The sequence below is a fragment of the Petaurus breviceps genome, unplaced genomic scaffold, assembly GCF_028583685.1.
Source record: "Petaurus breviceps papuanus isolate PSGF00001 unplaced genomic scaffold, PetGlider_PUasm1.0 98, whole genome shotgun sequence".
Taxonomy (NCBI): Eukaryota; Metazoa; Chordata; class Mammalia; order Diprotodontia; family Petauridae; genus Petaurus; species Petaurus breviceps.
Genome location: NW_027187460.1, coordinates 6,591,863 through 6,610,737, shown reverse-complemented (window position 1 = coordinate 6,610,737; position 18,875 = coordinate 6,591,863). Strand labels below are relative to the sequence as shown.

The window sequence follows — 18,875 nt, the reverse complement described above, 5'->3', positions numbered from 1 at the left end:
TTGTGCCTTCCTCACCCAGAATTTTACCCTGTGTCTTTCAACTCTGTATCATCCTCATATTAATGACTGTTTTCTCAATCTAGATCTATATGACTATAAATTAGTCAGCTACACTCAGCTCAGTGAGCATGGCTATGACACCTACTTGCATATCCATGACTCAGTTCTTTTCTTGTGACCTCAAGTAATAAAAATTGCCTTGGCTAAGCCAAAAATGCCAATAATTGTTCCTTATTTAATAGCTTCCCAAGTCAAAATTCTTGTCTCTGACTTTTAGGATCTTCAATACAATATAATGTCAGAACTAAATGTGACCACGTTATTTAATTAGTTTAAACTTCCTCCCACATTTTATAGATGAAGGGAGTGAGACCCAGAAGACCTAGGCTGAAATCTTATTTTACTATTTTATAACCTTGGTGACCTCAGTAAAGTCACTTACATTCTCTAGCCAGTTTTGTCCCTTCTACGTCTAAATTCTATGACACTAGGTATAAGAAGCAGAGAGCTAGTGAGCAGCAAGCCTGGAATCAAATTTGGGTCTTTTGACTCTCAGGGATGAAGGACTCTTTCCATTTGATCTCTGGTGCTGGAGAATCAGAATTCAGAGTTTTGAAAGGACCTACTCCAACCTTCACCTGAATAGGAGTTTTGTCTACAATGAATCCTAAAAAGTGGTCAATCAAGCTACACTTGAAGATTTCTAAGGATAGGAAAACCATCTCTTCCAAATGCAGCCCTTTCTACCATGATAGTTAGATATCCATTATATTTGGACCAAAATCTATCTTTTTCATTAACTGTCTCCTGTTTTTAGTTCTAGTTCTGGTTCTAGTTTCTAGTTCTACCCTCTGGAGGTCAAGAACTTTCAACACAAAAGTCCTTCATATGCTTGCAGACAATAACCATATCAAGAGTCTTCGGTGAATCTGCCTTTATGTCCCAGAATGCAATGTCTGCCCAAGTCAAAATGGGCTTCTCATTCTCCACTAACAGGGTCATGTTTATTACTATCTCTGAATCTCTCTGTATGTTCCCCCCCTAATTTTACCATCCTTTCCCTTTTCTTCACACCTATGTAAAACTGAACAACCCTTCAGAGCCCACTCAAACATCACCTCCCCCAGTTCTCAGAGATCATCTCTTCTTTCAACTCTATCTCTCTCAGTCTTTAGCACAACACAGAACACAAATTATTTAAAGAGGAGAGGAGCTCAGCGTTTCTTTATGTTTGCATCTTATCTTTCCAGCTCTATCATAAACTCCTTAAAGATAAGCAAGAACCAGGGGCTTACCTTTTTTCTATAGAAAGCACAATAAGAATAATGAGACTAAGTGCAATGGGGTGACTCACTCCAGGTCATACACTAAAAGAACAGGAGAGGCATAAATATAAGTGCTGGGTCTCCAAATAAAAATCTTCAAAAAGGTTCCCCTAAACAAAAAAGTATACAATAAAGGAAACCCCAGGAGAAAAATTGGGGTCTTCATGAAATACTGAGTTTATGAGTAGAATTTAGAACTGTTGGTAAGAGAAAAAAGTTGGCAAGGGTTATTTCCATCTTTGTACTGCGCTGACTTTTCTACCTTATTGTGGCTCAAAGTCATATCATCTTTATACAGAGTTTCTTTTTGCAATTCTAATATTGTTTAAGATCTGCGATTTCATCACTCTTACACAGGTCACATTCCATACACATCTTTTTTTTTTTTTATTTCCTCCTTCCCCTATAATTTCTGCAGACAGGCTCAACAATCCAATTGCTAGAGTTCTTTCCTCTTATTCTTTTAGAATGTCAGGGGCCATGGTAAAATCGTAGAATCCTGGAATTGGACATGGACCCAACATATCACCTAGTCTAAGTTTTAACCAAACTTGAAAACACCAAAAGAAATCCTGCCAGTGACCATATAGGCTCTTCTTGAGGCTTTCCAAGAAATCATTCTATGGACAAAGCTATATGGTTTAACAGAATCACAGGATTTTAGAGATGAAAGTAATCTCTGTGGCCACCAAGGCCAATCTACATTCTTTTTTTTTTTTAAGCAATCGGGGTTAAGTAACTTGCTCAAGGTTACACGGCCAGTCATTTCTGGGTGTGGTGCTGAGTATCTGAGCCCAGATTTGATCCCCAGGTCATCCCGACACTGGAGCCAGCGCTCTTACTCACTGAGCCACCTGGCCGCCCCTAAGCAATTGGGGTTAAGAAACTTGCTCAAGTTTACACGGCCAGGTGTTTCTGGGTGGGTGCTAAGTGTCTGAGCCTGGGATTCTATCTCCAGGTCATCCCGACACTGGAGCCAGTGCTCTTACTCGCTGTGCTACCTGGCCACCCAGTCTATCTTAAGAAGAATCCTTACTGCCACCTATCTACCAAGTGGACATTATCCAACATTTTCCTGATGAACACCAGAAAGGTAGAACCTAGTCAACCTCATCTTTGGATAGCTCTAATTGGTAGGAATTTTTTCCTTACATCAAGTCTAAATTTGCCCCTGTTACAACTTGCACCCATTGCTTCTAGTTCTGTCCTCTGTGGTTAAGCAAAACAAATTTAATCCTTTTGAGTGGTGGCCTTTGAAGTACTTGTTTCAAGACTACTTGAGACTTGTGTTCAAGGGTACACTGTTCATTAGAGGTTATTTTGTTTCATTATCTGGCTAAGTGAATAACAAATAAATTTGTTTGGAGTCAGCCCTATATAACAACTACTGGGTGATATTTTTGATAGCTTGTACAGTATAATCATATTAACACAGTGCTACCAAGTTCTAACTCTCAGGCAGAGCTATCAGTTTGCTCGGTCAAAACCCTTTTTTATTTCAGTCTCTTTCACATGACTTCCCTATTTTTACTTTCTAAAATCAGTCCTCTCTTCATTATCAAATTCATATAGTGCTTTATAAGTTGCAGTCTAAGGTTAAGAATAAGGAACTGGCTTTGAGCCAAAAAGAGAAGGGTTGATATAAATCACAAGTTAATAAAGCATTTGAAAAATGAAAAAAAAATGAATTGAAAAGAGAAGGGAATAAACATTTATTAAGCACCTGCTATAGGCTAGGCACTGCTTAGGGTTTTACAAATATTATCTCATTTGAGCCTCACAACCTTATGAGATAGGTGTTATCATTATCCCCATTTTATAGTTGAGGAAACTAAGTCAGAGATTAAATGATTTTTCCATGGGTGGGGAACCTATGGCTTCTTGAGGCCACATGTGGTCTTCCAGGTCCTTGGGTGCAGTCTTTTGACTGAATTCAAGTTTGACAGAACAAATTCTTTTATTATGGGGATTTGTTCTATGAAGTTTGTATTTAGTCAAAAGGCTCCACTTATCAACCTAGAGGGCCACATGTGGCCTCCAGGCTACAGGTTCCCCACCCCTGGACTTGACCATGATCACAAAGTCAGAAGCATCTAATTTGGGATTAGAATATTCAGGCCTCGAATTCATCTTTCTGATTCCAGGCCTAGGGTTCCATCTGTTGTGCCACCTAGCTGGCCGAAAAAGAATTTGCTTTCAAGTCCTGTCACACATATTTCCTGTGTGACCCTGGACAAATCACTTAGCCTCTTGGCTCAAGATAATTCTTTAAGACTAACTACAGAAAAGGTGCCAACCTGCATTGGTAAAAAAAAAAAAAAAGTTTCCCCGCTTGGGATTTCTACATGTCAAAAAAATCACAGGTGTAATCTCTATCCTTATATTTTGCAATTTGACTCAATAATTCTGCTTTGCAATTTGGACTGTAAAATTATACAAAAGTATCTGGATATAACTATAGCTGGAATTTGGTGACAAAAAAAACATAAATGCTTTCACTGATAAACTATATTTCATGTTATGAAAACAAAAAGGCAAGAAAGTGTAAGAGTCAGGTCAATTCTCAAGTATTAACTTTAAAAGGCTTACTTCACAGACTGGAGAGCAAGTATATAACATGACTGGGTCTCAGTGAAACATCCTGTCTAAGCTCTCCCTACCACAGGGAGTTGCAGCAGATCATTAGAGTAGTAAACTGAAAGTATTCTTTTCCTTATCCTTATTAGACAGATACAGTTTTCAATTCTCTCTGATTACAGCCTAGCCCATTAGTTGCAGGATGAATCACTGGCTGAATTAGTGCAGCCAATTGAACTGCCAAAGAAACATTTGGCTTTCAATAAGTAGAATATTGAGATTTAGGACCTGATGTGTTACAGCTAGCTGTGATTGCCTTTAAGATGTTTCCAAGGTTCCAGGTGAATGACAAACACCTGAATTTGCATCCCAACTCTCTGGGGTGGCTCTTGGAGTTATTTTTTCACCTGACTTAGAGCCAGAGATCTGAGTCAACTCACACCTGCAAAAGAAGCTCTGGCCTCAGGGTAGCCACACTTCTACAGACCATTAAACCAGTCAGTGTTGTCTGCAATTTAGCTGAGCAGTCTCAGGACTTTCTATGATCCTGATCTCCCACCCCACCACCAAAACCATCATCACCATAACTCACCACCTACAGCTGATAGTCTGGGGCTTTAGGAGCAGCTAACCTTTCCCTTAGCTAAATTGGCCTTCACATAAATTATCATTTGTGACTCAAGAGTCTTGGAGGTGGCTTGGCCTAAATACAACATCCAGCAAAGTCTTATGGTGAATCATTAACTTTACTTTCCTTTGCAATACAAGAAAGTAGAGCCAAATAAACCACTGGGCACAACACAAACTTAATGAGTAATCTAACCGGAAAGTAAAATAAATAAATAAACACTTGCAAGAGTTAGATAAAGTAGAAGGTGCTATAACTTCTAGGCAATAGCTGACTTCATGAGGAAATAACATGGAAAGGTGGAAAAAACTCTGAATTTCAAATCAAAGAACCTGAGTTCAAATTTCACTTCTGAGATTTAGAGGAAACCCTAATTTCCCTAGTTTCTATTTCTTCATCTGCATGGTAGATAGTAGAAACAGTAAATAATAGGATTAAATTCACTTCAAATCACTTCCACTTCAGGGACTTAAATGTTTATTGAGTGAAAGAATTAACTCTATTATCTATTAACTTTTTTTAAAACTATCAGAGACCTCATGCAAGAAAATGGAGCTACAAATTAAAAAATGAAAACTAAACTGGCATTTGCCCACAAAGATCTCACAGCCCATAGGAGGGGAGGTGTTAGAGGGAAGAGAAAGATCTTTAAATATCTCTTACTTTTAAACTGAAAAGTTACATTTAATTATCAGGTAATCTCTTTTAAAAAATCAAGGACCAAAAATAAGTAAACAAAAAATCAAATTAACATAAGGTTTGGAAAGAAAACCAGAAGCAAGTAAAACTTTCTTTCAAATATCAAAAAAAAAAAAGTTACCTGGTGAACTTTATCCTTCTGTCCTAATATCTAAACTTATCAAAACATTATCAGATTTTAGAAAGCCATCATATTAAACCATTTTCCATGTTCAAAGAAAGCCCTTGTGCAAAGCAAAAGCCTGCCTTGTAAAATTAGACAATATCATTATGAAATTCTGTAGTCCTACGAAAAGCCATGTCTCCATTCTATTCAGTCAACAGGCAATAGCAATAACTATGTTTTAGTTATTACTAAAAGGTTTGAAATTTTCAAATAGAAGTTCCACAAAACTAGATTTCCAGGTAAGCCTGCTAAATTGCTGGGAAAAGATCTGCAATTTTCTAATCAAAAGGTGAATCACAGAAGTTGGAAGAGAGCCATCTACTACAATCTATACCACCCCCAACCTCTAAATCCCTTCTGAAACATATACAACAAGCAGGAGTCATCCAATTTTTGCTTAAGGACCTCCAGTGATGGGAAAACCAATGACTCCCAAGGCAGCCTTTTTTAATTTTTTCTAATTATTAGGAAGTTTTTCCAGACATCAAGCTAAAATTGCCTCTCTGAGATTTCTACCCATTGTTTCTAGTTTTCTCTTCTTGGAACAAATAAAACAAGCCTAATCCCTCTTTCACAAGGAAGTCCTTACTATAACATAATATTATGTTCCCATGGGCCTTCTTTTTTCCAGGCTAAACATCCAGTTTCTGCAAATGATCCTTAAATAGCAAAAACTAAAGGCTCTTTCCCATCTACATTGTTATCCTCCAGAATAAATACAGCTTCTCAGGTCCTTCCTAATTTGTACGGCCAGAACTGACCACAATACCCTAGTCAAGGTCTAATAAGGACAGCATATAGCAGAGATATCACCTACTTGCTTTTTGAAGCTATGTTGAGTCACACTAAGCTTGTGACACAGTAGATAGAACACTGGACCTGGAATCAGTAAAACATAATTTCAAATTTGACCTCAGATATTTACGAGCTCTGTGACCCTCAGTAAGTCACAATTTGTGTCTGTTTCAGTTTCCTCAGCTGTAAAATTAGGAAAATAATAGCACCTACCTCCCAGGGTTGCTGTGAAAATTAAATGACATAGTATTTGTAAAAGCGCTTAGCACAGTGCATGGCACATAGTAGGCAGTATATAAATATTTATTCCATTCCTCTGCCCTTCAGTCTACCAAAGTCTCCAGATGTTTTTCAGAAAAAATTAACTGTCTAAAAATGCCTCCATCTTATACTTGTCTAATTAATTTTTAAACGCATTCTCAAACTTTATTAAATTTTTTCCTATCAGATTCAGCCCAATGTTCTAACCTGTTAAGATATTTTTCAATGTTGATTATCATTCAATAAGTTAATTGTCCTTCCTATCTTTATAGCATCTGCAAATTTGGTAAGAATTTTATCTAAGCTTCTATTGAACTCATTGATAAAAATAATAAAAAGCACAAGGCCAAATACTGATCATTGAGGATATTCACTGGAAATTTTCTTCCAAGAAAGATTAAACAATTAATAATTACTCTTTGAGTCTAGTCATTTAGATAGTGAGTTCCAAATGCATTTAGCTGTATTACTGTCAAATAACTTCATCTTTTCCATAATAAGACCATGAGAAATTTGGAGACTTCATCAAATGCATTCCTAAAATCTATCTAAACTAAATCTACATCATTCCCCTAATCTACTGCTTTAGTAATACAGTAAAAAAAAAAAAAAGGAATAAGGTGAGGCTGGCATGACATGTTTCTGATGAAGCCATGCTGACTCTCTGTGATCCCTTTCTTGTCCAAAAACCATCTCATTCTCAACATTCTAAAATGTTGTGGAGATTTGGAACTAAGCTCAGTCCTATGCTGTGCAGGTTCCATTCTCTTCCCCATTTTGAAATGGCACAATATTTGGCCATGTCAAATCCTACACTGCCTCTTCTGTTTTCTATGATCTAACATGAGGAACAGGAGATCTTTAATATTATCTGCTAGTTAATTCATTATGCAAGGATGCTGTCCCTCTGGGTGAGATGACTTGAACTCATTGAGAAGAGCTAGGGATCTCTTTACTTCTCCTCACTTGTCCCTTTTTTTTTTCTTTTTGGAGGGCAATTGGGGTTAAGTGACTTGCCCAAGGTCACACATTTCTTGCGTTAAGTGTCTGAGGCCGGATCCGAACCCAGGTCCTCCTGACTCCAGGACCAGTGCTCTATTCACTGAGCCACCTAGCTGCCCTCTCCTCACTTGTCTTGGGTATCAGCCACTTTTGTGTTGTCCTTTCCAAATCAAAGGTCACTCTTCTTGGCAGAGAAAATACACTGAATAAAAGAACTGAGCAGCTTCCCCATGTCTCTATGGTCATTTATCACTGAGCAATCCACCACAAGTTCCATTCTGTTTCTCCTCCTTTTCTTTCTAATATAGCTCAAAAAACTCTTGCTTTTTGCTTTTTGGAGGGGGAAGGCAGGGCAGTTAGGGTTAAGGGACTTGCCCAAGGTCACAGGGCTAGTAAGTGTTAAGGGTCTGAGGCCAGATTTGAACTGAGGCCCTCTTGACTCCAGGGCCAGTGCTCTATTCACTGGGCCACCTAGCTGCCCCCAAACCCTTTTTCCTTAATCTTATCTATCCTCAGCAGTCTAAGCTCATTCTGAGCTGTCACTATTCTTACAATATCATGTTTCTATTCATCCTCTGTTAGTTGCCCTCTCTCCTTTTAAAAATCTAAACTGGTTGGTAAGTTGGGCTGTGTCACCATCAAACTACCATGTTTCCCCGATAATAAGACACTGTCTTATTAATTTTTTTGGACAGAAAAACACCAGAGGGCTTATTTTCAGGGGAGGGCTTATTTTAATGAACATTGACAGCAATTTTAATAAACAGGTAAATGTGAACAAAAAAATGTACCTTTATTCAATAAGCAAATCACTGGGGAAGAACAGGATGACGCGCTCACTGCTGCAGCTCTGATTGGATGCAGGCGTGCGTTTCACCGGGGGGGGAGGGACGGTGCATACAGAGGGTACCGTAATGTAGCGTGTAGCGCAGGGGATCACCTTCACTACAGTAGCAATCTCAATAGGGCTTATTTTCTGGGGAGGGCTTATTTTAGAGGAATCTTACACAGTAAGGGGAGGGCTTATTTTCGGGATAGGTCTTATTATCGGGGAAACACAGTATTCAGAAAATTCCCTGTCTTCTGTTTCACCAGAATTGTCCCTCTTTTCTTCATAATTTCCTTCATAAGGGCTTTCCATCCCTCCTGAGATGACTTCTTTAAATGACCACTTTTAATGATGATGATGATGACAACAGAGATACACAGACACATATATATGTAAATATATATGAAATCATATTTCATATCTAAGTCTAAGAAAAACCTTGTGAAGTAGATAGTTACAGGTATCATTATCCCTATTTTACAGGTAAGGAAAATGAGATAGGTAAAGTGACTTTCTCACAGTCGCACTCAGTGGCATAGCAAAGTACTGATGAAAGCAGCTCCCTTGGGAACAATAACAGATTGACTAAAAAACAAATGATCCCCCATCATCAAAGAGACCTTTTAAGGAATTAGTATAGCACAACCCAATCAGTAACTGGGGGCCTGCTTGCATGAAGGAAACATACAAGGGAGGCTTCCCGTTTATCACATTTGTTTTATGTGAAAAAGGTCTTTGCAGAACCTTGACAAACTTCACATAAATACATATCCTAATATGTCTGGAATGGCCCTCTTCCCACATCACTATCTTGGTCTGCTAACATCTTATCCATCCATCAAGCCCCAGCTGCAATGCCATCTTCATCATGAAGGCTTCTCTGCTTCTCCAAGTATATGAGTCCTTTCTCATCCAAAAGTATTCTACATTCCTCTTATGTATTTAGCATATTCTAATTCGTTTTTCATTTATCACTATTCCTATCCTATTTCTCTCTCTCGATTGTAAACTCCTTAAAGTTAAAAGGCATGCCTCATCTGCCTTTGTATACACCACTGCCTAGCCTAATGTACTACATCTATTAAATGTTAATAATTATTTGTTTCAATATAGATTTGCTATTAAACAACTGACCTATCCTTGAATAATTCTATATTTATATTCTGCACCATATATTTTGTTACATGATGATGAAACAGTGCTGGAAGAAACTTGAGAAATCATCTAATTCTACTCCCTCATTGTACAGAAGAGGAAACTGAGGCCCAGAGAGAGTAAGTGACTTAGCCAATATCACACAGATAATAAACAGAGCTAGGATCTAACCCTAAATCTTTTCACTACAAACCATCTATTATTTATTCTATGTGATGCTGCCTTTCAAAACTGACCTGAACCCTCAAAGTGCACTCAAAAGGTCTAATTAAACTAACTTACATTTTTGTTGGTCTGGTATTAGTATAGGATATTGGTTTAACAATCATATATATTTTCATTATATATGTGCTATTGATGCCAGAAACTTGAGGCACGGAATACTTTCCACCTATAAGTTGTTTGATAACCATCATCTTAAAGTTATTCAACACGCTGTATTTCAGGAGATAGAAGAAAAGATATGGTTCTTGGGATGATAAACCCAGTTCCAGATTGCTCCTCCAAAATCAACAATTCAACTGGCATGTAGCCACTAACATGCTAAAATATCATCTGCAAGACAGAAAAGAAACTAGTCAGTGAGTTCAGAATTCTGCCTACCAGAATTCCAAACTACATTCTGAAGACTAAAAATATGACACAGATGGCCAGAATCAGAAGCCACCATTACCTTTTCCTCCATTTCTCACATCCAAACCTTCACAGTGGGAAGACCATTTGTCAAGACCTACCACCTGGGACAGCAACTAATCAAGCATTCCCAAGGCAGGTGTCAGTGCTATTTATTCCAATCACCCCTCTATACATAACTTCCTCCTCCTCCCCCCAAATTCTTAGTCACCTTCTGCCTGCTGACACGAAACCTTATTCAAACATAGCATAGTAAAAGAGTTTACAAACATTGGGGAGAGCGGCAGCTTTTCAAATCTTTTTAGAAGGTTTGCTCAAGGTTCTAGCATAATGCTTTTTCTTTGCTGGTTCTAGGTTTTAATATATTCAGCAAAAAAAAAATTTTCCCCTAATTCTATAAGAAATATTTAAGAACACTATTAGATCAATATTAAATGTACCAGTAGAGTGCTGGGCCTGGAGTCAGGAGGACCTGAGTTCAGATCCGGCCTCAGACACTTAACACACACAAACAAAAACCTAGCCGTGTGACCAAGTTACTTAAACCAAATTGCCTCCAAAAAGCAAGAAAAAAAAAATTATATGTGCTATCTACAAAATTTGAAAGTCTTAGAAGTTATGTGATTTGTAGAATCCTAGAATTCCAAAACAGGAAAGGATTAAAAGATAATTATGTGGGCGGCTGGGTTGCGCAGTGAGTAGAGCACCGGCCCCTGAGTCAGGAGGACCTGAGTTCAGATCCAGCCTCAAACACTTAATACAAAAAAAACCTAGCCATGTGAACTTGGGCAAGTTACTTAACCCCAATTGCCCTCCAAAAAAAAAAAAAGATAATCAAGTATATATTCCAGGGCTAAAGTATCAATTATGGATATGACATCTCAAAAAGGAGTCATCCAGGTTCTGGATGATAGGGAATTCACACTATCACAAGAAAGCTTGTTTTATTTCTGAGAAGTTCTAATAGTATTTTCATCTAGTGAACTTTTTTTGGAATTCAAAGTATTTAGCAAAAATGTTTCCATTTTTACTTTATCTTTCAGGAAACAGCGCAGGTCAAGATCTCTGGTTTTAATAAATAATTCATTTCAGGCACTAGGTTAGCACTTATCAGGAAAAAGATGGCTTTATCCAATTACTTGTAAGGCTATTAAGTGAAAACTGGATTAGATTTGTTGTTCTATATCCCAAAGTGCAAAACTAAGAGTAAAATTAGATGTTGTTGTTTTTTTTTTAAGTAGGAGTACTCTTTCACTAGGGTAGAAGTTGCAAAAAGGTAGGTTTGGTTTGATTCAAAGAAAAACTGCCTAATAAATAGGCCTATCCAAACATGGAATGGGTTGCCTTATAAGGAATGAGTTCCCTCAAAGCTGAAAGTATTCAAGTAGTGTCCATGACAACTGGTCAAGAATCCTGACAGGTATGGGTCTCAGTTAGGAGTTGATCCAGATTCCTTCATTCCTTTCCAGGCTGTACTGCTGACTCTCCTGGACTTTCTCTAAAATGACCCTAGGAAAACTCTTCACCCTCAAAGTTCCCTCCACCCCTGAACTTCATAAGAAGGATATACCCACCACTCCCATTCCCACTCCCTCTAATTGTCTGCTTTCCTCCCAGAATCTCCATTTTTAAGGAGGAGGCCCAGGTCAGACATGTCTTTATTGGTCTATAGGCAGCACTCCTGAATCTCTGGACTTCCCTCTACAATGTCCCCATGTCTGTTATCCCCAAGCTGGGCAGGTTCCCCTTTGATATGTCCTCTTCTCCCACTGGAATAGAAGCTCCTTAAGGCAGATGTTATATTGTTATCTGCTTATATTTGCATTTCCATCCATCACTTAGCAGAGAGGCTCAAACACAAACAAAAACACACACACACATGCATACACACACGAGCATGCACACACAAACACAAGCTATATATAAGATAAACAGGAAATAATTAACAGATGGAAGGCACCAGAATTAAGAGAGGTTAGAAAATACTTCATGTAGAAAGTGGGAGTTTAATTAGAATTTGAAGCCAGGGAAGTCAGTAGACAAAGATGAAGAAGGAAAGCATTCCTGGCATGGAGTAGAAACAGAGAAAATGGCCAAAGCTGAGACATGGAATACTGAATTCATGAAACAGCTAGGTGGCTGAAGAGTATGTAGTGGGGAGTAAGGTGTAAAAAGACTGGAAAGATAAGAAAGGACTAGGTTATGAAGAGCTTTGTATGTCAAAAAACAATTTTGCATTTGATCCTAGAGGTGACAGGGAGCCACTGGAGATTATTGAGTAGGGGGTGACATTGGTGCACTTGGCAGCAGTGTGGCTGTTCATTTATCACCCTCAAGGGAAAAAATTATTTTGAGCTGGAGGGGATGTTAAAGATGATCTAATCCAATTCCCTCATTTTACAAAATTGAGGCCCAGGGAAGTAAAGTAATTAGCTGAATAAAGCAGTATAGATAGAATTTAAACTTATATCCTCTTACTTTGATATTTTTATTTAAATTTTTAAAAATTAAAACTAGATGCTCTTTTTATAGTAACACTAAACAGACCAGAGTTTGGGTTTCTCTGTCACTTACTAACCATATGGACAAGTAACTTATTCTTTCTAAGTCTCGTTTTGTCATTTTTACAATGGAAATATAATCACAAATCACAGGATCTTAGATTTAGAGCTTGAAGGTTCTCAGAGGTCATCTAGTCCAAACCTCTCGTTTTATTCATGAGGAACCTGAGGCCCAGAAAGGATAAATGACTTGCCCAAAGTCACAAAGCTAGCATGAAGCAGAACTGGAATTCAAGCCCAGGTCTTCTGACTCCAGTATTCTATGCTGGCTTCACTTACCTACCTCACATAATATTATAAGGAAAGCAATTCACAATCCTTATTAATATGATTTATTATTATTACACAATTTTTGCATATGATGAACAACCCCATAGAAAAATAGGGATTCATTTTCCACTTTTTTTTTTCCTATATGGATAGTCAAACAATCTGATCTGGATGATTATGGATCTGTAATGATAAGGAACTCAATGCAATCAGTAAAATGTCACCTGCAGATAGATGACAGCCTCTAGAAAACCTCACCATCTTTAAGGAATCCTCTTTGTCTTAAGAGTCTGTGCCAGTGCTTCTTCATGACAAAGTCAAACACCTTTGGTAAGTGTATATCTCCCTGTCTTAATCTTTGTCTGATGAGAATAATAATCAGAGGGTCACTGAAAAAAGTTATCTCTGCTGCTTCAACTTTCAAGGTGTTTTGTATGATTTTGACATGTGGATAGACAACAGAGAGAGTTTGCCCATAACTACATGTCTCGGGACAGACATTGTAAATGGACAATCAATTGGACTCTGGATTGAATAGAAAGATGAGGAAAATAGGCTGGGAAATGAGAGTTCCAGAGTCACTTTGGAAAAAATGCCCATTTTTTTCACATCATTATTCTTCTAGTGATGATGTACATCTCATCCAAAGGATAATGGCGAGCAACCAGGTAAGCTTGGTCAGGTTACAACAAATTACAAAGCAGGAAGTATGGAGGCACAATGAGGGGAAGGATATCAGAGCAATGTGTGATCAGAAGGGGAAAGAAAAAAATGGGGTCTAGTTACACTGCAAGACCAAGAAACTACTGGTGGACATCAGGAATATGCTCCGTTTGGTATCCACGTACTATGAAGAAAATTGAAGGCCTCTGATTGACTCTCCTGTGATAATTTCTGTCTTTGCACAGTGTCTAGCAATGTAACAGACTTTAACAAATGCTTATGAATTAACTGAATTAAATAAAATGGGAAAAGGAGACTTACCATCATTTAGATCTTGCAGGAGATTTTCCTGACAGGAGAAATCCAATTTTACTTTGATATTTACAGTGAATGTTGCTGTCTTTCCTGGTTGTAAGGGAAACTGTGCGAGTGTTTCTTCCAGTTTCCAACTCAAAAAGTCACCATACAGTTTTTCTAGAAAAGTAAAATATACACGATAATTTTAGGGAGAAAATGTGTCACTGTTTAACAATGACCAAGTAAAATGAAACGTTATTTTATGCAAAGGGAAGTGCAACACAATTTAACAATCATTTATTAAGCATCATATATTTTTCAGGCACTATGCTGGGCACTAGAAATACATAAATGAAATATAATACAGAGTCCCTGTCCTTAATGAACTTATGATAGTGAGGCAAGAATAGGAAGAAAAATTAAAAAGTGATAGTCCCAAGGGCTTAGAAAAGTATATGATACCCAAAAGAATTTAGGAGAAAACTAGGACCAATAAGGAGACATTAAAGAAAAGCAAGCAAATAATCTAAGGAAAAATGTATGCAACAAAAAAGGGACATTCAAGGATGGAATGAATGAGCTACTTCTGTGTGTAATCCCAGTCACTTCTGAAGGTCTGCTAGAGAAAATAAGACTTGAGGGGAGAATGAAAGAAGTCTTAAAGTATTTGAAGGGCCATCAACTAGAAGAGGGATTTGAATTTCTCCATTTGCACCCAAAGGTCAGAACTAGTAGCAATGGATAAAAGTTGGAAAGAGGTAAATTTAGGATACAGGAAGAGTCATTCAAGAGTGGAATGGACTGCCAAGGGATAAAGTAGATTCTTCCTCATTGGAGGTTTCCAAGAAAGAGTTATATAACTAACCCCATGTTCAGTACATTTTTTTATAAGGGAGTTGTTTTTTTTTTTTAAAGAAGGGATTATTTTTAAAATAAATTTACTTATTTTTTTTTTAGCTTTCAACATTCATTTCTACAAGATTTTGAGTTACAAATTATCTCCCTGTTTTTCCCCTAACCCCCACCCCAAGAGAGCAAGTATACCGAATACCCCTTCCCATAATCTGTTCTCTTTTATGTCCTCTCCCATCCCTGTCCCTTATTTTCTAGTAGGGCAAGATAGATTTTTCTACCCCATTGCCTGTATATTTAATTTCCCAGAAACATGTAAAAATAATTTTTAACATTTGTTTTTAAAACTTTGAGTTCCAGATTCTTTCCCTTCTTCCCTCCTTACCCACCCCTACTGGGAAGACAAGCAATTCAATATAGGTTGAACATGTGTAGTTATGCAAAACGTTTCCATAGTAGTTATACTGTGAAAGACTAACTATATTTCCCTCCATCCTATCCCACCCCCCATTTATTCTATTTTTGCCTTTGACTCTGTCCCTTTCCAAAAGTGTTTGCTTCTAACTACCCTCTCCTCCAATCTGCCCTCCCTTCTATCATTCCCCCCTTATCCCCTTCCCCCCTACTTTCCTGTAGGGTAAAATTAAAGTACCCAATTGAGTGTGTATGTTATTCCCTCCTTAAGCCAAATCCAGTGAGAGTAAGGTTCACTCATTCCCTTTCACCTTGCTGCTCTTCCCCTCCATTGAAACAGTGTTTTTTTGCCTCTTTAATGTGACAATTTACGCTATTCTATCTCTCCCTTTCTCCTTCTCCCAATATATTCCTCTCTCACCTCTTAATTTTATTTTTTAGATATCATTCCTTCATATTCAACTCATCTTGTGCCCTCTGTCTATGTGAAAATCTAAGAAAAATGCAAACGCAGTGTTACCTGAGCTCCAAAAAGAAGTAGGTCTTTCCCAGACAGGGAGGGGTGTGAGAAGAATGGAACAGAAACTCATGGAAGGAGAAGGTAAATGGCAGGAATTCAATCAATAAAGTAGAGGAGGGTATTTCAAGCATAAAGAACAGCCTGATCAATGAAATAGAGGCAGGAATCAATCAACAATTTATATATATATGTGTGTGTGTGTGTGTGTGTGTGTGTATGTATGTGTGTGCATATATATGTATGTGCGCATGTGTACTTGCTGTGCTAAGGGATGGGGTTACAAAAAATAAAAATAAAAGTAGCCCATGTCCTCAAGAAGCTTATATTCCAACAGAGAAGATAGCATGAACACGAATCAGTACATAACAAGATACATACAGCATATGTGCCAGATAACCTTCGAGGAGAAGATATTATTTTTTTTAAAGCAATTAGGGTTAAATAACTTGCTCAAGGTTACACGGCCAGTTATTTTTGTGTGGATGCTGAGTATCTGAGGCCAGAACCAATCCCGGGTCTCCTGACGCCAGGGCCGGGGCTCTTACTCACTGTACCACCTAGCCGCCCCTGAGGAAAAGATATTATGAGATAGGAGAAACAGGAAAGGCCCTTTTCAGAAGGCAGCACTTGAGCTAAGAGGCAGAAGTGAGAAAGGGCCGCACTATTTTCAGTCAATCAGCAAGCGCTTATTAAGTGGCACCATGCTAGGCATTAGGGATATAAAAAAGGCAAATATACTGTTACTGTTCTCAAGGAGGTCACATTATGATGGGGGAGACATGTAAAGAACTAAGAACATTCATAATCTATACAGGAGGAAGGCAGTCTCAGATGGAAGATGACAGTAGCTGAGGGATGCAGGAAAGACCTTCTATGAAAAGTGGGATCTAAGCTGAGTCTTAAAAGTGGCCAGCAGAGTTAACAGGTGAGGAAAAACATTCCAAGCATGGAGGACAACCAGGGTAAAGGCACAGATTTGGAAGAGAGTCCAGCAGCAGCAGTGGGACAGCCCCATACCAGGGATCCTCCTCTCCAGGCACTGAGGCCTCTTAGGCTGTGGGGTCTGCAGAGCTGAGGAGGGATGGGGCCACTCAGAACCCAGGAGAGAGGGGTCTACAACATGATACATTTAGAGACATTTATGTGAGAACTAGTATAGTTAGATGACAGAGTCCATAGAAGGGACTAAGTATAAGAAGACTAAAAAAGTATGAAAGGGGGGCGGCTAGGTGGCACAGTGAATATAGCACTGACCCTGGAGTCAGGAGGACCTGAGTTCAAATCCTGCATCAGACACTTAACACTTACTAGCCATGTGACCTTGAGCAAGTCACTTAACCCCAATTGCCCTGTCTTCCCCCCTCCAAAAAGCAAAAAAAAAAAAGTATGAAAGTGTTTAGAGTGAAGAGCTTTCAATGCCAAATAGTACTTTATATTTGCTCTTAGAGGCAACAGAAAGTCACTGGAGCTTACTGAACAAAGTAACAGAGGCAGACTTGTGATTTAGGAAAATAACTTGAGCATCTAGCCACGTGGGGGACATACTAGAGTGAAGAAAAAGCAATTCAAAAGCTATTCCAATAGTATGAGCAACAGACAATGGGAGCCAGACATGTAAGCTGAAGGAATCAGAAGGAACTGAGGGAATCTGAAAGATGTGAGAGATGTTGGTGATGAATAAATAAGACTTGGCAACTAACTGGATAGGTGAAGGAGAATGAAGAGTTAAGAATGGTTTTGAGATTGCTAACCTGGGTCCTCAGAATGTAAGCTGACAAGGGCACCAGGACAGTGTAGGAAGGAGAGAGAAGCAGGTGCAGCACAGAATCCTGTGTGCAAGCACCCTAGCATACCCAGGATGGCTGGTAGCTCAGATTCTTTGATCTGCTTTTCTAAAGGAAAGCAACTCAAAAAGGGTTAACAATCTTACTTTAATCAATCAAACACATATATTTACCTACTTCAGCATCCTGAACTTCAGGGAATACAAACAGAAGTTACAAGAGAAAATAATACATTTCAGCGGACAGGGCTTCCAGCTGTCTGACCATTATATCTATGCCTAGTTGGTCACCAGAGAGAAAAACACCAACATCTGGGTTTTCAAGGCAGTGGCGGGGGAAACTGCTGAACAGCTGCCCAGAGCCTCATCTGGCCAAATCACACAACTCTTCCCAAAGTAAGCCCCGAAACAAAACCCCATCTCAGAGGTATATATAGCCTGCTCCAGGGTCAGAGAATATCACAAACCTCCTGACCCACTTGACTACAAAGTAACAAAAGTTGTGCCTTCCTGAAAAACAAGCCTCCCACAACAGGCTCCTGGTGAGCACATTCAGCCTATTAGGGGGCAGAGTATATTTTCAAATCAGGAAAGGTCCTCAAATTCAATTTAGGCTTTTTAAGGGGCAGGAAAGATCTTCAAATTCCCATTACCATTTCAGCTACATACTTTAGAGAGTGGGATATGGATAGATTTCCAGTGAAGAAGACTGAGGAAAAGCAATAAGATAAATAAGAAAGAAACCAAGGGAGAGTAGCCAGAAAAGAGTAGGGAATATCCATGACTAAAGAGTGGTCAATAGTGTCAAGGCAAAAAAAGGTGAGGCCTGAGAAGAGATTACCAGGTTTTGCAGAAAGCAATATCAGTTGACTGAGCAAGTAAGAAGCCAGATAATGATGTAATCAGGAAGGACTTAGAGACATACAGGTATCAATAGATAACTTTTGCCAGCTTTGAAAAGGAGGAGAAACAGCATCATCCTCACATATAAATATTTTGTTATCAACTGCTAATACTGACAACAGCTTAAGGAGATAGTTCAGTCCAATAAAGGTTTTTTTAAGGCTAGAAGAGATATGTTCATGTTTTCAGGCAGCAAGAAAAGAAACAGTCAATAGGGAGAGACTAACAATTAGAGGGGAAGGAATGAAATGGTTGTGAGAGTGATCTGGTAGAGAAAATGGGAGGGAATGGATACATGTAGAGAGGCTCACCTTGATGAGGAGAAAGGCCGCCTCTTTATCTGACTAGAGTAAAAGAGAAAATCCTAATATGACATTTCCTAACCCCTTATTCTAGTTACTCTGTTCTAAGCAGGCTCCAGTTTGTCAAGCTCATCCAACCTGTAACACCTAGAAGATGACACAGTATTAAGTATGGTCTGGCTACAGCAGAACACAATAGGACTATTTTTTCCCAAAATATGAAAGACATCTCTCTCTCTC

General features: G+C 38.6%; 1 protein-coding gene across 3 annotated transcripts in view; it reads right to left on the bottom strand.

Annotated features, from left to right (window-relative positions):
- TRAPPC9 (trafficking protein particle complex subunit 9) overlaps window positions 1-18,875 on the bottom strand; it is a 1,063,197-nt gene that overhangs the window by 749,478 nt on the left and 294,844 nt on the right. For all 3 annotated transcript variants that reach the window (XM_069081231.1, XM_069081230.1, XM_069081232.1), the window contains one exon: window positions 13,886-14,038. In XM_069081231.1, the coding sequence (XP_068937332.1) occupies window positions 13,886-14,038 (153 nt within the window). The remainder of the gene's footprint in view (window positions 1-13,885; window positions 14,039-18,875) is intronic.